The sequence below is a fragment of the Sphaeramia orbicularis genome, chromosome 9, assembly GCF_902148855.1.
Source record: "Sphaeramia orbicularis chromosome 9, fSphaOr1.1, whole genome shotgun sequence".
Lineage (NCBI taxonomy): Eukaryota > Metazoa > Chordata > Actinopteri > Kurtiformes > Apogonidae > Sphaeramia > Sphaeramia orbicularis.
Window position 1 is genome coordinate 32,614,952 of NC_043965.1, and position 21,615 is coordinate 32,636,566.

At 36.7% G+C, this 21,615-nt stretch overlaps 1 protein-coding gene across 2 annotated transcripts in view; it reads left to right on the forward strand.

Moving 5' to 3' along the window:
* The window catches only part of grk5l (G protein-coupled receptor kinase 5 like), a 35,462-nt gene extending 14,591 nt beyond the window's left edge, over positions 1 to 20,871 (forward strand). The window contains exons 2-16 of one of the 2 annotated variants that reach the window (XM_030142924.1): positions 1,943 to 2,038; positions 2,122 to 2,234; positions 8,235 to 8,312; positions 8,575 to 8,672; positions 8,815 to 8,907; positions 9,879 to 9,942; positions 10,045 to 10,185; positions 10,854 to 11,044; positions 13,517 to 13,554; positions 13,695 to 13,784; positions 13,880 to 14,088; positions 14,177 to 14,314; positions 17,169 to 17,306; positions 18,442 to 18,569; positions 18,660 to 20,871. In XM_030142924.1, the coding sequence (XP_029998784.1) occupies positions 1,943 to 2,038; positions 2,122 to 2,234; positions 8,235 to 8,312; positions 8,575 to 8,672; positions 8,815 to 8,907; positions 9,879 to 9,942; positions 10,045 to 10,185; positions 10,854 to 11,044; positions 13,517 to 13,554; positions 13,695 to 13,784; positions 13,880 to 14,088; positions 14,177 to 14,314; positions 17,169 to 17,306; positions 18,442 to 18,569; positions 18,660 to 18,708 (1,664 nt within the window). In that variant the 3' untranslated portion in view covers positions 18,709 to 20,871. Of the gene's footprint in view, positions 1 to 1,942; positions 2,039 to 2,121; positions 2,235 to 8,234; positions 8,313 to 8,574; positions 8,673 to 8,814; positions 8,908 to 9,878; positions 9,943 to 10,044; positions 10,186 to 10,853; positions 11,045 to 13,516; positions 13,555 to 13,694; positions 13,785 to 13,879; positions 14,089 to 14,176; positions 14,315 to 17,168; positions 17,307 to 18,441; positions 18,574 to 18,659 lie in introns of both variants that reach the window. The other variant, XM_030142923.1, reaches the window with a different exon arrangement.
* The last annotated feature ends 744 nt before the right edge of the window (positions 20,872 to 21,615 follow it).

Below are 21,615 nucleotides of genomic sequence, written 5' to 3' on the forward strand. Positions count from 1 at the left end.
TCTCTCTTTTTAAAGATCAATAAGTTAGATTTGGTGTTAAGTTAGATAAGTTAGATTTGACAGATGGAAACCAGTCTTTGGCTAAAATCTGGAGTGTTCATTAATGCTCACTGTCCCATTCAAATATGTAAATTGAAATTGAAATTTAGATTTTTAAATTGAGTAATCTATTATTACTATCTGAATATTTGGACACACCTTTATATTCAGTGTTTTTTTCTTTGTATTAAATACTGTATACATGTTTTTGTTACTTTCAACATTGTAGATTAATATAAAGACATGAAACTGACATGAGACTATGAAAGACCACACGTCCAAAGTATCTACCCCATAAATCTGATTGAAAGAAATACAAAGAGTGTGCACAACTGCTATTCAGAAGAATTTATTCTCTTAACATATTCTGGTTTATGTAACACTTACTAAATAATTTCATATGTGTTCCTTCATAGTTCTGTATAGTTCAACATTCAACTACAATGAAGAAAATAATAAGAATGAGGAAAAACCATAGAATGAGAAACTTTTGACTGGTACTATACACGAAGTCTCATTGCACATGTTTGTTTGAGTCCAGATATACAGCATAATGCACCAGTTTAAGTTTTCACGGTTGTGGTATGATTGTAAAATCCTTGAACATAAGCCTAAAGTAACTGTGTCATATTAGAACAAAGGCGACACTGCTGCGTCTTGTGTGAATTCACAGAGCAGAGGAGGAGATGATGAGGCAGTAACGGAGGAGGATTGATGGGAAAACTGCTGAAGCTTTCACTCAGAGGCTAAGGCATGACGTAGTGCCTCATACATTCCTGGGTTATTACTTAAAGATGTCTGGTTGTCATTGCTTCTCAGTTTTGCCTCTCAGTGGGCGAGCTTCGCACACGGAGGGCGGTTAAAGGAAATCCCTGTCACATCATTAGACTTGGCTTCAGATATCAAGAGAGAAATAAAACTCTGAGACGAACACGATGCAGGGTGGCAAAAACTGAACCGACTGGAAAACTGTGAGGGGAATGTGTTAGTAATCATAGAGTGAAAGTGTAAAGGGCAGAGGTCATGTTTACAAGACTGAGGTGAAGACAGAGGAGATGCGCCATTTAAGACGTGATCAGTTCGCTTAATGAACAGCAGCTCTGTGACGTTCATGGTAGCCTTACGTCGCTGCAGGAAGCTGATGCATGATTATTCAGAGAGGTGGAATCCAGTCTGGCAAAGTCCCGGGTTCTGATGGGAACTGAGCTGGACAGAATAGACTTTGTGTCTGCGCAGACACACATTTATAATCTACACTAGTTTAGCACATACTGCTCCACTTTGAGAAACGCTACTGAGGGAGGGAGAACATCAGTAGAGTGAGGAGAGATTTAGGGAGGAAGTGAGACATAATCTATTAATTATATATACACACACTGAGACTATGATTTCATCCAAGGGGGAGCCCGCACACACCCCCCCCCTTTCTCTTTTTCCCCATCCTTCTGAATATCAGTCTGTTATTTGCTCCTCTCTCTAACTTAAGTTTGTTTGTTTATGGATAATGTTGTATTGATAAATAGGCTGTAATTATTGAAGAAAATTGTTGAATTGTTGAGTGTTTATATGACTATACTGGCATGATGATATTGTTGTGTATAATTAAATTGCTGCATTATGTATTAGTTGTGGTTGAATGGTAAAATTAGGAAAAATGTCTTGTTTGATTGTTGTATTCAGTTAGTGATAAAGGTGTAAACGCACTTGAGGAGTAGGATTAAATAAGTTTATACTTCTTCCTACTCCTTTTCGACCATGCAAAATTCAGACTTGCAGATAGATTTTGTTCGTTTAAATGTTATTTTGTTTTTGTCTTAATTTGCTTTGTTTTGTTTTATTTTGTTTCTTTGCGTGTTCGACATAAATAAGTAAATAAGACTTTTTTTTCCTCCTTGTGTTGCAGGTGGAGGAGGAAAGCGGAAAGGAAGGAGCAAAAAATGGAAGGAGATTCTTCGCTTCCCACATATAAGCCAGTGCACTGAGTTGGGCAACAACATTGGTGTGTGTTTGCGCTTTTTTTTGTGTGTTCACAGATGTGTTTAGTTGAGTTACAATGTGTGTGTGTTTTCTTTCTTTCTGCAGAGAGGGACTATGTCAGCATCTGTGAGAAACAACCTATTGGACGGCTTCTGTTCCGTCTTTACTGTGAGACCAGACCTAAACTACAACGATGCATCCAGCTACTGGACGCAATGGTACACACATGATATTATGATATTATACACTACAAACAAAAAGTTAAGGATATTTCTTTTTTTGTCATTTTTGTGGTCATTTTTACCATTTGTAAATAAAACTATGTCTGGTCATTAAAAAAATGTGTTTCAATTCAATTCACACACAAAAAAGTAAAAAGCGTTGTGCAAGAACAACAACAACTGAAAAAAAACATAGCCCAGAAATTAAAAATATCCTTAACTTTTTGTTTGTAGTGTAGTTTTTAGACTTGCAATAGTTTTTATCAGCTTTCTGTTTTTTTGTTTTTGTTTTTGTTTCACTTTAGTTCTAATCAGTTTTACAAGTGCACAAGTAGTTTTAGAATGAAGAAGTGACAAGTTTTAGTTTAGTTTTTGTTTGGTAATAGTGTTAGTAGTTTAGGTATTATCCAGAAAATCTAATCAGAATAGGTAATTTTTTAATGTTGCACATACTCCAAGAACAACAGAAACTGAAATATGCAAATGTATATATAACAGATGTAAAATAGAAACATAATAATTCAGAAAAAGAAGATTGCTAAAACATATACAGACCGAATAAATACACTAAGTAACTTTAAAAGGAACAATGAAATTCATGAAGGTTTTACTTTTAATTCATGGACTATATTTCCAGTTATAGTTATTATTCTTATTGCACACATTCTGGGAGACATATGCACAAGGTTCTGAATGGTGGAATGATGAACACCAAAGTGATGCACAACATCCAGCATCCCAACTGCCTGATCTGGGTTGGCTGCACTCAAGCTTGGCATTTTTGCTACTGACATTTTCCCCATTTTACTTCAGGGTTTTTATAGGGAGGGTCACATGTGTGCAAAGCATACACCTTTTTGGTTAACAGTTTAGCCCATGCCAGTATTTCACTCCCCTACTCAGTTTCACTTTCACAAATTGGTCTGTGGTTTATCAGTCAGGCAGGACAACAGTATACTGTGTCTGAGAAGTTGTTTTTAAATGTGCGTTTTTAAAATTGCTTAGTATATATACTAGTTTAGAAATATATAGTTTAAATTCTACAGATTTCAGTATTATTATTATTATTATTATTATTATTATTATTATTATTATTGTCTGAGAAGCTGTTTTTAAATGTGCGTTTTTAAAGTTGCTTAGTATATACACTAATTTAGAAATATATAATTTCAGTTCTACAGATTTCAGTATTATTATTATTAGTATTATTATTGTTATTATTTGTGTCTGAGAAGCTGTTTTTAAATGTGCGTTTTTAAAGTTGCTTAGTATATACACTAATTTAGAAATATATAGTTTCAGTTCTACAGATTTCAGTATTATTTCACAATAATAAATGCACAATGAAAGAATGTATAATATAAATCCTACATTGTGCAAAACCATTTTACTTTTGGATACCATGAACCTTTTACACTTGGGGAAAATGAAAACGGAGTTCATTTTAGCTGCAATTGTATTTCATTTTAGTTTTTCTTATTCATTACTCACTATTAATCTTACGTTTCATTAACCATAATAACCTTGGCACACACATATAGAGGGGAAAAGGGCTTTTTTGTGCCACTGTATCGTCATGACTCTCTTTTTTTTTTTTCTCATCAGCAGTTGCCATTCAAGTGCCTTTGAGCAAAACATTTAACCCCTTAATCCTCCTTTTAAGCTTCTAGGTATGTATATGTGAATAAGAGCAGGGGAGAAGACTCTGATGGCCGGATGAAAGCACTTTTAATAAATACACCCATCCACCTTTGCAGTGCACTCACTTTGATTACAGCATAGCCTGAAAGTCCATCGGTGCTGGGTCATGCAGCGCCGAGGAGACAATTAAACTGAGTAGTGATTATTCAACCAGCCAGATCCCCCAACTGCCCCCACCCCCCCAATCTCTTTCTTTCTCCGTCTAGACGCATACCTCCCACATGACACATTTAAGTTTTATCTATGCCCAGAATATCTTTGCGGGCATGTGACAGGACAGAAAGGGCAGCATTGTTTCCCACAACACCCCTTCCAATCTCGACATCCCCCACATTACCAACCCTCCCCCTCTTTTAACCACTCGCCCTAAAAGTGACCGTCGTCCTCTGTGCAGGGGAAAAACCACTTACACACACTCATCCCAAACACATGTTGCGGCTAATTCTGCAATCCACACGAGGCTGCAGTCAGCGCTGAGAATTACACTCACCGTTTTGCCGACAACAAACCAGACCTGAGGGTAATCACAGCCAGGCGGGTGTTTGTGTTTCAAGTGATTAAATAACATGGAAGTCCAGTGCAGTCATGAAAATTGTGTTATTATATAATCCATTCACTGTATTTTCCAGAAAGTGGATTAACAAAAGTGTGAGGCTCAATCCTGTGACGTTGGATAGATTTTTGAAACAGTTTTTGTTCCTTTTGAAAACCAAGGAGCCGTGAGAAAGCACGAACACGACACTGAGAGGGAGTGTGTGCGTGTGTTTCGGTGTGTGTGGTAGAGGAAGGAATGTGCTCGGGGGTTCCAGTGGTTCCTCTTACATCACGAGAAGGTGTGTGTGAGTACAATTGTATGTGTGTGTTGGATCCCCTTCACTTCCAAAAGGCTAAAGAGGCGTCTTCTTTTCCCTTTGGCTGACCCTCCCACCAGCAAAGGGTGGGAGTCAGACAGTTCATTTACTCGGTGTGTGTGGGACTCTATATGTGTGTGTGTAATTTCTGTTGAGATGCTAATAACAAAGCCTCAGTTAATCAACACTTGGCAGAAATCACACCTCATTCTTTGTCCCTCTCTGTATGTCTTTCATCCACGCTCTTTATATATGTTCATTTGTGTAACTTTAGACATTTAGTGCTGAGATTCTTTATGTTGAAGGCTTTGTTTTGAAGTGTCAGTGATGCCGAGTCTTTTTTAAGCCTGTTTTTCCTTTAAGCTCCGGGCTTATGTGTGTATGCACTGTATATATATATGTGAGTGTGTGTGTGTGTGTGTTTTGTAGTGGAAAGCCGATGACGCTAGTGTGACACACTGTGACACTCCAGGACCTCAAGGAATCCCGCCGTGTTTACTGTGTGGTTGCCAGGCAACACAGGACCATGTTGGAAAAAAGCCACTAACAGAAAGAGCCGGGCCAGCATGCAGCTCGGGCGCCATGTTGCCCCCCCCTCTTTCAGAACTTAAAAGTGCCAGCTATGAAATACATCAGAGTGCTTTTCATGTCATTGACTCTGTGAGATGTCCAGTGTGTTATGGCCAAACCTGTTTGTGTCAGAGGCTACGTATGTTTGAACACGGAGCCAAGAGCAGCAGCATATGTTTATATGAAGCTGACAGTGATACATAGAGATGCACAGAGTGAGCGGTGTGTGTCCATGAAGCAGTCTGTTCAACAACAAAAACCCATTCAACAAACTGGGTGTTATTGTCTTTAACCCTTAGAGACCGAGAACAATTTTAGTGATACCTAACTTTTACTAGATTTTTCTCAAATATTTCTGTAGTGTCTTTTGGTTGATTTTAAGTCACAATTTTACTTTGCTTGGTCTGAGAATTAATGAAGTTTTTAGAAAAATTGTGGTGCCTTGAATTGAATTGAATAATTTTTTTCTTGGCATTTAACTTTCCCTAAGTAATTTATCACAGTTTGTTATAATATACTGTGCATCTTGCATTTTGCCGTGCGAAACAGGTATTTTCGTACATTTAATTTATCGTGTAGATCAGAGTAAATTCAAAGGTTATTAGCTGAAAAACGCTGAAAAAAGCAAACTATTCAGCAGAATATATCATTAATTGAACTTAAAATCAAGTGTCTCCCACTACTGCCATTGGTCAGACTACTAGAAACTAAACTAAAAGTGGGTTTTCCTGGTGAATCAGTGTTGGAAAAGATGACAGAGTTTCCATGTTCAGTAGAACTTCTGAATGACCAAATGGGTCATATCTGACCGTGATGAAAAGCTGAGAAACCAAATTTTACGTGAGTTGTTTACATATATTCATCGGATTATTTGTTCAAAACCCATAAAACATTTTCAATCAGTAGATGCTTTTTGTCACCAGCAGATGTTTAGGTCTTAAGGAGAGTTAATGTGTTACCTGTTCATATTTTGTTTGAACATACAGTAGGTGTTTTAGACCTCTAAATGAAGTGTAAACATCTAATCTTCCCCAAGCAAGTTACAGCCATTTATTGACTCAAATGAAGAAATTATGATGAATTAATTCTGCACAATTCAGGGCACAAACACATTCCCTATAGAGTGTCTAAATGTCCAGATAATACCTATGGAAAACCACTGAAAAACTGAGAAACTGTACTTAACCTAATGTTGTTTTTTTAAAGCTGGGATTAGTAATTAAAAAGTTATTGAAAGTTTTAGCCACAAATGATCTAGGTTTTTGAGGGTTAACCTCCTGAGACCCAGGAAAATACAAGTTTTGGCTTTTTTTTAAATTAAATAATTGCCTATATCAGATTAGAAACATCATGATGCAACAGTTTTCTCAGATGCATTTTAAAAACAAAAATTATGGACTGTCCTTTGTTGTGGACAGTTTTTTTTTTTTTTTCTGTATAAAGCTGTGAAACTCTTGGCCACAAACATGGACAGAAAACCCGCTGCTGGGTCTAAGGAGGTTAAGCAGGAAGATAACATGACAGATGTTTGTTAAGACCAGATCCTAAGTGATTACCGGAATATTAATTGCGTTTTGCACATCCTACTATAATGGACGTTCTGTGTCAGACGCGTGTCTGGATGTTTGTCCTGATGTTGCAGCACGGGAGGGCGTACGGGTGCAGTGCCACTGTTGCACCACGGGAGGGCGCTATTGTACAATGGCACCATGGGTACAACGCCACTAGTATACATAACAAAACAATAACAATGAAGTTTGAACAGGACAAGCCTTCCTTAAAAAAATAGTCATGTAAAAAGTTGCAGGACTAAAAATTAATACAACAGTTAAAGGAAATTACAGCTTGCAAACTAAGAGACAGCAAAATCTATGAGATAATAACATTTTTTACTGATTAAAGTCTTCTTCAAATGTTTATTTTTTAAAATAAGGACAATGTAGATGTAAGAATTACAGTATCTTTGAATAACTGTCAATGTTTGAAGTAAACTTGAAGAAATTTTGAAGGTCACAAGTTAGGTGAATGTATTTATACATGAAAACAGAGATAAAAACAAGAAAGCACTCGGAGAGTGCAGACCTCTGCCAAGGCAGATCAGTGCCCCCCCCCGATCACCACCAAAATGTAATAATTTCTTCCTTGTGCCAGTATAAACATTTCCTGAAAATTTCATGAAAATCCATCCATAACTTTTTGAGTTATCTTGCTAACAAACAAACACGCACACAAACACACAAAGCAAAGTAATCACAATACCTCCTGGCGGAGGTAACTAGAGAAGCACTTGGAGAGCGCAGACCTCCACCAAGGCAGATCAGTGCCCCCCCCCCCCCCCAGCAATCAGCACCAAAATTTAATAATTTCTTCCTTGTGCCAGTATCAACATTTCCTGAAATTTTCATCCAAATCTGTCAATAACTTTTTGAGTTATCTTGCACACGGACAGACAGACAGACAGACAAACCAACGCCGGCAAAAACATAACCTCCTTGGTGGAGGTAATAAAAGATGTGAAACACTCGGAGTGCAGTTCAACATTACTTGAATTGACAAATAACATCACTCTTTATGTCTTAGAGCTGATTTTCCACTTCTAAACGTATTGAACAGTAATCTAGATAGTAGTTTTCAAACATGAACACTACAGATACTACTACAAGTACATATGTCGGTTTTAAAGCACAAGATGAAGGCATTAAACTACTTTAATTGGTGATATTAGTGATACTGGTTTGACTGTTGTTGTTTTTTTACTTTTGTTTTTTTACTTTTTTTTCCCCCCTGTTTTTTTTATATTGGAAATTAAAAAAAAAAAGTTAACATAAAAATACCTGCATCTAACATCATGATACGGCATTATTTTCTCACGTAGGAAGACTATGAGGTGACACCTGATGAAAAAAGGAAAAGCAGGGGGGACCAGATCATCAAGACGTTTCTTGCTAAACAAGTAAGTTCATCTGAGTCTTTTACATATATTTAACAGCTTTTTTTGTATATAGTGAGTTGCATGAGCAAGTTTATTTGGGCTTTACTGTACTGTTAATAATAATTAAAGCCTTCCTAACACTCATAGGGTGTAATAATTCACATGAAATGTACAAAATGTATGCACAATGTCAATGAGTGGATGTGCAATATATTATTAGTAATAAACAGTATTTTTGTGTGTGCACGTATGTCACTGTGTGTGTTTACATGTGTCGGTGTAGTCGCCTCAGCGTGTAGACATAGCAGAGGTCTTTGCAGATCAGTGCAGAGAAAACCTGGAGCTCAGTCCATGTAAGGAGATCTTCAGCAACTGCCGCAAGTGAGTCTTTATTCACTCTCACCTGGTGTATTTGCATGCCTTGTCTCTAGTTTTTCCCTCATGTTTTCTAGAAACTTCAGATTGATTTATGTTCTGTGTAAGTGTGTGCTGAGTGATGCAGCCTTGTTGTATGTTGAACCAGGGCCGTCCACGACTACCTGAGTGGTGCTCCTTTTTCCGACTACCAGAACAGCATGTACTTCGACCGTTTCCTGCAGTGGAAGATGCTGGAAAGGTAAGTCAAAAGCAACAAAGACTGATGACACAGAGTAAGCATTAACCACAAATGTAATCATGTAATCATAAATAGGATTTTTAGTATAATTATCAACTGCAGGAATAGACGGAGGAACTATGATGTCACCCACTCGAAGTCAGTCATTCACCTGTTGCTAAGCTCCACCCCCCTTAGTTACTGTTGCTACCTCTGGCAAGCTTTGGCACTCTGCATATGAAACTACACTTTGACATTTTTTAACTGAAAAAAAAAAAAAAAAAGTTGAACAATTTTTAAAAGCACAAAAAATTTAATTTAGACTAGAATTAAGAATACAATTGTTGACAAAATCAGATTTTAATGATGCTCATCAGTTTCTAAGTCACTGTACTTTTATTTTTATTACAGTGGTAATGTGCTTGTCAGGCTAGGTTTTATTGCTGATTTCTTTTGTGGTTGCTTTTTGGTAATAAAATCAACCTAGAATCAACTAAATGCACTCTTTTAATAAACTATATAACATTTTTCATCTTCTGTAAGTGAAGACTTGTCTCACAATACACAAAAAAAAGTCAGTCCCTCAAAGCAAAAATTGCAAAATACCTAAACTAAATCTAAGCTGACAACAAAAAACAGACTGTAAATAAAAGCTAATGAACTTTTCCAAACTATAATAAGTGTTGAATGTAATTAAACTTGAACACTTGTCAGGTTAAAAAAAAAAAACAGCAAAATGAAATTTGATCACTACAGACAGGAAAGCATTCTATGCAGAGGGTATATCAGAGGCAGTCAAAAGTAAACAGCAGGCTTTCAGAGCTTCCTTGATTGCATCCGTGTCTGGAAAGTGAAATAGCGTACAAAAGGCCCCACCCTTTGTACAGGAAACAGACTCAGGATGGTATTGAGTTCTGCAGATAATATCTCTGTCCTAATCAATACCATATGAGTGTCTATTAATGGATTTTGCTGTGTCTGTGTTCTGTCAGGCAACCAATCACTAAAGACACGTTCAGACAGTACCGAGTGCTCGGGAAGGGGGGGTTCGGAGAGGTAAGTTTATGACAACAAGTACGAATGATGCTCATAAGTTTTTAACTCACTGTACTTTTGTTTACAGTGATATCATACATGTTTTTGTTGTTTGTTTCTCAGGTGTGCGCCTGTCAGGTTAGAGCGACAGGGAAGATGTACGCCTGCAAAAAACTGGAGAAGAAGAGGATCAAGAAGAGGAAAGGAGAATCGATGGCTCTCAATGAGAAGCAGATTCTAGAGAAAGTCAACAGTAGATTTGTTGTGAGTAAATATAAAACAAGTGTTCAGAGAACGCAAACCTCCGCCAAGCACCCCAAACAGTGTGCATGTGTGGATCGACTATTTCTTTTTATATTAAACAGTTTCAAGGTTGTTCCATACAGCAGAAAAAGTTGAAGCCTGGTACTAGTCATGTGTATGTCAAATTATATTAAATTCCAATCAATAGTTGTTGAGTTATAATGAAAAATGTGTCGTCAATGGGATTTTCAATGTTAAACTGAAATGTCCACAGAGTCCACATTCCACAGTGGATGTGGACAATTTTGTGCCAGATACAAGATATTGTTATAAGCTACGGATGAATCAAATTGGAGGAGTCATTTTGAAATTTTTTATGAATTTTCGAAAATTGCTCAGTGATGAGAGATTGGAAAATTGTAGATTTTGTGACCTTGCTATGACCTTGAACTTTGGCCTACTTGGCCCAAAATGTGATGTGTTCGTCCCAGGGCTTAGGCCTATCTGTGGGTACAATTTGGTAAAGATGGTTGTAATAGTTTTCTTGTAAAGTTGCTAACAAACAAACAAACAAACAAACACACAAAAGCAAAGTGATCACAATACCTCCTGGTGGAGGTAATGAAAGTAAACACTGAGGGCTCCATCCTGCCTGGATTTGCCTTCATCCAAATGTTGTTTTCCACTAGGTGAGCTTAGCGTATGCCTACGAGACCAAAGACGCTCTGTGTCTGGTGCTGACGATTATGAACGGTGGAGACCTGAAGTTTCATATCTACAACATGGGAACGCCTGGCTTTGAGAAGGACAGGGTCCAGTTTTATGCTGCTCAGATCTGCTGTGGCCTCGAGCATCTGCACAGGGAATCCATCGTCTACAGGTAGAGATGTAAATGTTCATCAGGGCAGTATGAACAAAAATGTAACAAGTGGTCCCAGGCACAACAAACCCCGCCCCTCGCACATATTTTGCCCATTATAAGTAAATGGGAAGATTTTAAAAAATCATAAAAAATTTTGAACTTTGATATTCTGCTCCCAAAATGTAATGAGATCCATTCTGGGTCACTGGCAATCTATACAGTCAGTTTAGTATGAATTCAACCAATAGTTTTGCTGCTATAGACATGTGAAATTTCGCCAATTATTAAGTAAATGAGGAAAAAAAAGATTTTAAAAATTCATAAAGAATTTTAAATTTGACCTACTTTTCCCAACATATAAGGAGATCTATTCTGGATCACTGGCAATGTATAAACCAAATTTGATCTGAATTCAACCAATAGTCTTGCTGCTAGAGTGTTAACAAACAAACAAACAAGATGAACCAAAAACAATAGCCCTTGCCTCCCCTTGGGGGGACAAGGGGTAATAATGGTGTTTCTTAGGATTCTGGTAATTTTACAGCATGGCCTCTTATTTTTTTTTTTTTATTAACTTTTTTGCACTTGTGGTTTATTCTACTTCCAGGAATGCATAGAATTAGAAATTATTATTTTAATTGACTGTTAATATGTTGATTATTTTGTCGCTTCATTGATTGTTTGGTCTGTAAAATGTCAGACATTGGTGAAAAATGTCGACCAATGTTGCTCTAAAACCCAAGACGATGTTTTCAAATATCTTCGTTAGCCCACAACCTAAAACTGTTCAGTTTACTGTCATAGAGGAATGAATAAACCAGTAAATATTTGCATTTAAGAAACTGTAATCAACAAATTTAGACTTTTTTCATTAAACAATTGCTCAGCGTGACCATCAATTATCCAAATAGTTGTTGACTAAAGCTGCCTGCAGGAGATGAAATTAGGTTTAAAAACACCAAATCATCTTAACAACTAACTCTTGCAGCTCTGCGTTGAATATAAAAACAGTTTAGTAAATTATATTTAGAATGAAGACTCTGACTATAGTAGAATTTGCTTAAATAATGCAGTGTATAAACGTAAAAGTATAAGTATTCACAGAGTGTAAATAACTGTCATTGTGAAAAGTTCTTTTGGAAAAGCAAAAAGTTCAAAAGACAAAATATACAGCTTTTACATTTATGTTACAAAACAAATCTTGACTCCTGAGTGACGTTGTGTGCTTAAATAGATGGACTGTGGTTCATAATGTCCCAAAAGAGAAAGTTATTATGTTATAACAGCTAGTAGTAATAGTACGCACAGTTAGCAGCGTCTCCTCTAAATTCATTCTACAAAATAGCACCCTGCAGCTCTTTACAGCATAATGATGATGATAATATCATATAATTAATATATCATGTAATTTGAAGCCTGTTGAATTGTTGCAGCAGTTATTTTTACTGTTTTGTTCTTTTCCTACTTTACAGGAAGTTAAAACATGTATACCAGTTTATCCAGAATATTGCACAGCACTTGTTTTTAGTTAAAGCTGCGGTAGACTCAAATCAGGGGAAAAAAACATTACAATAGACAATAGTCACTTTGTAAGAAAGATAACACATTTTTCTGCATTTGGATCTCTTCATATAAACAACATTTTAGGTGGCTAAAATTGATATTTTAACAAACTAAAACTTCTTCCAAAGTGACGATTTTTAGAGATTAGAAAATTATGGCTCATTATGGTAATTATCACACCCCAGTTTGCACGTGCCTGTGGCTCTGGGTAATGAACATGCACCTGAAACTACAGGTCATAGTTGTATATGTTTTTGTTAGCTGGGAAACAGATAACTATTCCGGTGCTGTGACAAAAACTAGTTCAAAAATCCAAACCAAAACTGTTAAATTAACTTAATGGTAAGTCTGTAACTTAAGTTGCTGCTCAACTTTATGACTCTACTAGGGTATTGTGCTATTATTTTACTGGTCTGACCCACTTGAGGTTAAATTGGCCTGTATGCGACCCTTGAAATAAAATGAGCCACATTGCAACCTTTGATGGGCCGGTTTTGGCCCATGGGCCATGTGTTTGACACCCCTGTTCTACAGCATTGAGTCACCTATAAAACCCATGTAGTTTGACAAATGACAGTGGTTGTAGACGATTGTTTTTATGTTCACTATATGTAAAAGATAAAAATGTAAAAGCCACTTTTTCTTCATTTTTCTCTGTTTTTAATAACTTGAATATACACTGAGCTTTTATGAACATCTACATGAGTAAATTAATTATAGGAAAATATCTGATTTTCACTGAAAAATTCAAAATGCAGAGGATAATATTACAATAAATGGTGAAAAATGTTGCCCTACAATAGTTCTGAGTCTCTAAGGGTTAGAGAAATTGCCACCTGATTCCTTAATACAATAACAATCCAAAGTTTTGTTCCTGATGAATGTTTTTCCTGATCATAACCCATTGATGTTCTGTGTTATCCGCAGAGATTTGAAACCAGAGAACATCCTATTAGATGACAATGGTGAGTTATGAAGCTGTGTTGAACTCATATTTCTGGTTATTGCATTGGACAGACTGCAGTTCACAGTCCACTACTTTTCCACCCAGTTCTTATTTAGAGTAGCATGTCGGTCTGATTTGCTGACCACTGCTGTTTTGTAGGACATATTCGTATTTCTGACCTGGGGCTGGCCATCAAAGTGCCTGAAGGAGAACTCATCAGAGGCAGGGTGGGGACAGTTGGCTACATGGGTAAGAGACAATATTGTCAACATTTTCAGTTGACCAGAGCATTAACCAGCTCTTAACCGTAATGACCTGTTTCCTCTCTCTTTCTCTTTCTCCAGCCCCGGAGGTGATAAACAATGAAAAGTACGGAATGAGTCCTGATTGGTGGGGCCTGGGCTGCCTCGTTTACGAAATGACGGCCGGACGATCCCCATTCCGTGCGCGCAAAGAAAGGGTGAAACGGGAGGAAGTGGAGAGGAGGGTGCAGGAGGAAGAGGAGGAGTACAATGACAAGTTTACAGAGGACACAAAGGCCATCTGTAGAATGGTGAGTGTGGATGGAAGGATGTTTGTTTGGAGAAATGGACAAACGATGAATAATTAAACGGTTGGTGTCTGCTTCTGTACTTGTCCAGCTGCTGACCAAAGACCCTAAGCAGAGGCTGGGGTGCCAGGCGGATGGGGCAGCAGGCGTCAAGGCCCACTCATTCTTCAAAAATATCAACTTCAAGAGGCTGGAGGCCGGGATAGTGGAGCCTCCATTTGTGCCTGATGTGAGTAGTTAATAGCAGGAACACACATACCTGAATAAATCAGTCCTACTTTTTAAAACTTGACGTACTGAGTAAGTACTTCTCTTTATGAAAGCGACATTTCTGCACCAACTACTAACATTATGTCATGTTTTTAAAGACTGGTAGAGCATTGAAAACAGATAGCTGATTAATTGCCTGATATCACTTTCCAACTCCTCAAAAAATGTTAAATTGACTATTATTAACATTAACTGTCTCCTTTGCCTTTATACGAAACTGGATAACTACTAATCAGAACATCTGAGTCAATTTGTGTCATTTAACATTAAACTCAGTGTAACTGATCATTATATCTGGAAATGGACATCTAGAAAACGGCAAAAATGTGTAGGTGGAAGCATTTTTTAGGCTATTATTAGCTATTACTTTCCCTAAAATGTCAAGTCTAACATGTTCGAGTTCTGAGAAATATGTAATTTTTTTAGGCCATGTGTCATGTGGTTTCCTGTTAATGGCACCATAATAACACGAATTAAACATGTGACTATTTCATTAGAATAAACTAAAATAACATGAATATACAGGGTGGGGAAGCAAAATTTACAATATTTTGAGGCAGGGATTGAAAGACAGTGTATGACCAATTATTTTATTGAAAGTCATGAGAATTTCTTTGCCACAAGAAAATTTACATAATAGAAAATGTTTTTATTCTATGTGTCCTCCTTCTTTCTCAATAACTGCCTTCACACGCTTCCTGAAACTTGCGCAAGTGTTCCTCAAATATTCGGGTGACAACTTCTCCCATTCTTCTTTAATAGTATCTTCCAGACTTTCTCGTAATAGTTTTGCTCATAGTCATTCTCTTCTTTACATTATAAACAGTCTTTGTGGACACTCCAACTATTTTTGAAATCTCCTTTGGTGTGACGAGTGCATTCAGCAAATCACACACTCTTTGACGTTTGCTTTCCTGATTACTCATATGGGCAAAAGTTTCTGAAAAGGTATGGATAATAGTGCTAGGTATGATTATGAAATCAGTATATGTTTGGTTTCAAAACATTTGACGTAGTGCCTGCTGAGAAAAAACAACTAAATGTTCATTGTAAATTTTGCTTCCCCACCCTGTATGTAAAGAAAAAAAGCTCCTGTGCAAAGATTTTTATTTCAGCCGTAATGTTTTAAGCAACATCACTCTTCTTCAAGATCCCTTGGTGTTAGATCATGTGATCAGTCATCTCACAGAGACAATGGTTTTAAGAGAAAAAAGAAGACAGAGCAATAATTATATTACACACAACATTATGGCTGGAGTAAATGTTTGCACAGGAGCTACACTAGTGAGCAGACTTTTTTTTTCTTGTTGTACTTGTTTTATTGTTGTCTGGGATCCTGTAAGAATACTTACCTCCAGGGATGTGTGTGTTTTGACGCTTTACTCTATAACATGAATATATGTCATAAAGTGTGAATAAAACTATAATACATTACCTCATCTTTAAACATGTTTTCTGCCTGAATGATGTCCAATAGATTTCCATTCATAGAAATAACTCCCATCATCCCACGCTACTTCGACACATCCGTCAAATCATTTCTTTTGTTACAGTTTTGATTGAGAGACCCAGTGGAAAGACTGTGCATTGAGTCTTTTTGCAATTTACAACTGATCCACTATATTGATAAGATAAGAAGAAGAAGTTAGTGTGTGTGTTTATTCAGACATTTCAAGCATTATGCATTTGTGCAGGATACAATGTTTAAAACCCGAAGAATGTGAAAAGGAATAGGCTGAAACCTAAGCTTATTATGCCTACCCTCTTAATCATATCACCAAACAAAATGAGATAAAATAGCTACCAGTGCCTTTTGCTTAGTAACAATAGAAACAACAAAAACAATTCAATTCAATAGTTTGAATAGTGGAAAAATTAACACATTCACATTCTTCATAAATTTTCATGACATTATAGCATAAATAGCATTGTACAGTCTTTTAACTCAGGATTTAACGTGTTTCAAACATTTACTCCAACAACAGAAAGACTAAATTGCTTCTTATTTGTCTGACAAGGTTTTTTGAACACATTACCTCCTCTGAAATTATGAACACTTTCCTGCATTTTAAACGAACAGACTACTGATTATTTTTTTTGTATTTTGAACATAAATTGTGCTTTTTTAAAGTGGACTAAGTCACTAAACTTAAAGCTTTTAACTTGATAAAAATCTGATGTGTGTGTGTGTTTCCTACACTTTATTGATCATTGGTATTGGCCTTTTCTCTGAATTACGGTAATTGGATTTGTGTTAGTTTTGTAAGTATCCCCCCTCACCTCGACGCAGTATGTCATATAGGGCAGAACTAGAGAGCTACACAGCAGATATAAGGTAGATGGGTTCAAGAATTCTTTGACTTTGTAAATAATTCCTCATGAATTTGATATTTTAACATTAATGTGGTTTATATGTGTCTTCTAACTTAACTTCTTGTGTATAGTTATTCCAAGGAATTGGATTTCATTTACCCTTTCAATCTCTGTATTAGTTACACTTAGATTTCTGTCCACATTAACAGCACGATTTGTAAAAAAATTCGAAATTTGTTTTTATCGAAATTTAATTTATTTTAATCAAACCATGCTTTTAGTGCTTTTAATTCATTTTCCATTTGATCCATTAATGTTTCTAAATTATTACCAACACCAATAATATTTATGTAGTCTACAAATAATATAAAATGGTAAAAGGGTATGCTAATAATTAAATTAGTTCAGAGGGATTTTCATGCACAGTGAATAGGACTCTATTTTTGTTCAAATTTCTTTTCAAGATAAACATGTCTCGTTTTTCTTCTCTGTCAATGCAGCCTCGGGCAGTGTACTGTAAGGACGTTTTGGACATAGAGCAGTTCTCCACAGTTAAGGGAGTAAATTTGGACCAAACTGACAATGACTTCTACTCCAAATTTGCTACAGGCAGTGTTTCCATCCCATGGCAGAATGAGGTAAGTGTGTGGACTTCGTATGACATTTTTGAATGCCCATTGCAGTTTGTTGAAATGCTGGAAGAACTCACTAAATATGGTTCACTGAATCTCCTCTCCTCATTTCTCCTCACTTTTACTTTTCGTTTTCATTTTTACATACTACTTTAAAGTTCATGTTTTATTTTTAGAGGTGGAATTAGCAAGGATACATACTCTCATACTCTAGACTTAAGTAGTGTGTTCACATATCTGAAAATCTACTTGAGTATATTATATATGTATTTTTTTCCATTATAAGGAAGCAAACGTAATGTGTTAAGTTGTGTAAATGTGAGATGGAGGTGGGGTTTAGTAAGTTTTCTTCTTCCTACTCCTTTTTGAGCAGTACATATTGAATTAATTTTATTACTAGTGTACATGGCAATTGCTGTTTTGCCTTGATCACCTTTATTTATTAATGTATTTTCTCAGATATTAGTTCCTTGTACGCAAAAAATGTTTAATTTTTTGTTCTGCTCAAAACAAATAAATGAATGAACGAAATGAATGAATATATTTTTAATACAATTTTGTGAGAACAGTCTTTCTTTTTGCACTTGCTAAACTCATTTGCGTTGTTCCTGTAACAGTGACAATAAAGATCTATTCTATTCTATTCTATTCTATTCTATTCTATTCTATTCTATTCTATTCTATTCTATTCTATTCTATTCTATTGTGTCTTCTAAAAGAAAAAAAAAAATCAACCTAAATGGAGAAGACAATGTTCCATTCTCCTGTGGTGTATTTAAAGACATTGCTCTAATTTAACAAAAATGGTGGCACAAAGTTATTATTTATTTCTTTATTTATTTGAAGATAAAATGGTTTGGTAGTCCTCAAAATATATTAGGACATGAGATTCAGTTGTGCTTTGAACACAAAAAGCTGGTGTAAATGTTCTTCAGAGGGTGACTTATTACTTTTATACTTGAAGTATGTCTCAGAGTACTTTTATACTTTTAATGTGAGTAAAGAAATTGAATCATTATCTAAACTCCTACTTGAGTATCTTGAGTACTTATCTATTTCTTTGCCTCTGTAAAGCATTTGTAATCATTGGGTCTGAGTGGTGCTATATAAATACATGTGCCTTCCCTCTCATCTTTTTTAGATGATAGAGACTGAGTGTTTCAGAGATTTGAATGTGTTTGGACCTCAAGGAACACGACCTCCTGATCTGGACTGGAATCAACCACCAGAGCCTCCCAGACGCAGCCTCCTGGACCGAATCTTCAGGAGGCATGTCAGTGAGCTCATAAATGTATAAACTCACACATACCGTTAAACCCATACAAACTAACTCATACAGGTCTGTCTCTTCATTTCTAGCACCCAGAGGTGTCTATTTCCCACAGCCGAGTGCAGTCTTCCAGTGTAAACTCTGTGGACTCCATGTCCAACTCTGCCCCCTAGTGGCACGGCAACAGTGTGGGCATCACACACACACACACAAAGGGAAGGAGCTCCGGGGGCTTCCCTGTTGCTGACGGGTTCACAGCTGGGCCTGAGCAGCAGCCGGAGACTGCCTGTAAAGCCTAATGGTCATCCCAGGGGGGGAGGGGGGTGACCAGGCCCTTAGACCCCGGGCATTTGTTGTGGGATGGTCATTGTTGCAGAGACGTTTGAAAATATTTGGACAAACTTTACTTACCCTCAGGATTGTTGGACTATAGAACAGAGCCACTGACGAAACAGAAAAGGATAGAAACAAGCTAATATTCAGGGGATCCACTGTATAATAAAGACCACCACAGGGAATAGAAGATGGGGTCTTGGTGAATTTTTCTTTTTATTTCCAGAAAAAAGAGTTTTTCTTTTTCTCTCATTGCCAGTCCTTTAACTTTCTGGCCTGTATCTGTACCAGTATCTTTCCACCTATCTATCCCGAACGTCCCCTCCGAGTGTCACCATCTGTACAACTGTTTTACTATAACTTATTCTTTGGATTTCCACCTCCCATACCTCAGATCACTCCTAAACATTCAGAACACATCACCTCAGCAACCTCAACACATAATGTACATTGCCTTGCATACACTCAGGCCAAAGATTATGGTTTAGTTTTGTGATACTGTTGTCATGTTGATTTATTAGTTTTTGAAGGTTTTTAGCGTCATTGAGAACCACCACGGGTCAGACCATGGGAATCCTGACCTGTTTTGTACACATTCTCTAAATATGAGCCTGCAGACATATCATATTGCTTAAAGCACACATACAGTACATACATACACGATCAGACAGACGTTAACGCACACACTGACAGAATTGTGAGAATTGTGTTGTGTTTTCATTGCATGGACAAGTGTAAGTATGGACAGCTGTATCCCTTTTGCTTCTGCATACCTCATTCCACTGATGTTAGCATTGTATACCGTACAACACAGACGTCTCCCTCGGTTTACCGTGTCACTTTATATTTGACATTACGTGAAGTTTGGAATTAATATGCTGTACAGAAATCTATTCTTTTCTTTCTGAACTTTCTGCACAGTCAGTCCCCATGGAGTGGAGAGGAACACATGCACTCAGCCTGACTTACAAGTTGCACAATTTAAAACAATGTCTTGCTGTTTATTCACCAAATGGAAATGTTTTTACAGTGGAAATGTTTTACCTCTGATCATTAAGGCACATTGTTGTATTGATATTGTCACAAGCCGCTTGTTTTCTACAGTTTCTTTAAAGCTTTGAAAACTAAAGTGTTCTTGCTCTCCCTATGCCTTCTCCATTTACGAAAGGTTGCTGCATTGCCATTGTTGTCAGGTTTTTTATATTTCGCGCTTTTACATCTGCTCTTTTTAATGTTTAATCTTCAAAATGCCTCACCGATCTAAAGGGTCTTCCTCTTGTTCAGCGTCCATCGAAGACACAGGGTATACAACAGCTGCATGAAAGGTTTATCAAAGCTGAATAATGTTTTTTTTGTTGTTGTTTTTATTGTTTTTTTTCCCAACTGGTCCATTCTTGGTAGAGGAGGAGAGGAAGACACCAGAGGAACCTGCACCACGCAAAGTGGCCTTCTGGCAGCAGCACAGCCAACTAAACAGGAGGAAGAGCTCAGCCTCTTCCTCGGCTTATTTTAAGAATGTGGTTTTTTTCTTATTTAAAGTATTGATAACTGGTCCATGCAGTAATTTAATCACTCTTACCAATCTCATGCAAGCCTGTTTTTTTTTTTTTTCTTCTTTTCTTCTCTCTCTGTGTACTTGATATATATTTTAAAAAATCTGAATCAGACTGAAGTGCCTCCTTGTTAGCATGATCTCGAAGACAATGCCCACAGACATCAGCACTTTGTTTATTCTCTGACTGTCATGCTCTGTTTGTTTCGCTGGGAAACACATCAACACAGACACACAAGACTCACAGTTTGTTAGTAGTAAAGGGAAGTGGTAGAGAGGATGATGGGAGGAGGAAGTAGATGAGGGAATTTGGTTTTCCTTCTTAATGTGATGTACAGAAAAGTGCTGAGTGCATGTGAAAGCCAAATCCACTGTGTCCTTCAAGTCCCAATAAACTCTGTGCTATAGTTTCAATACTCAGCAGTATCTTTGTATCTTTATTTCTGACTATGTGAGCACAAGCCATGTTCATACACAAATACAGTACTGTGCAAAAGTCTTAGGCCACCATGAGCTTTGTTGTTTTTGCAGGGATGAAACGACCATACATATTTATTTCCATTCTCTCTTCAGATACAAGAAAATACAGAAAATATGTGCACATTCTCAAAAGATGCATACAATTTAGAAAAAGCCGCACAAACAAAAAAAAATCATCTGATGTACGGAATAAACCCTGGTATAAAAAAATCAGAAAATAAATGCAATAAATCACATATTGTCTGAACAAAAGGGTTAAAGATATGTTAAGTGCAAAGGGAGGTCACAAGATAAAAAAGAAACAGAAATGCAGATATGTGGTCGTTATAATGTCACTTTTGGACAGTCTTATACTTTTACATAAGTTGATTTAATTAAAAATGATGGGGTATTTCCAATTCCACATGAGTACACACAGCATCCAAATAAGAAATGAAGCTCCTACATATATTACAAATATATTTTTTGTCACAATTGGTGTAAATCTGACCGAACAGAAAGCTGTAGACTTCATAACTTTTTCTGATAGCACTACAAATGTACAAACATCACTGTTTTTGTGCTACAAGTGTACAAGGGAGAAGGTAATTCAGCAGCTATATGAGTAGTAAGACTTGAGAAAATACTTAATACAAAATGTAACTGAAGATACTGAATGAATTGAAGTTCAATATTGACCA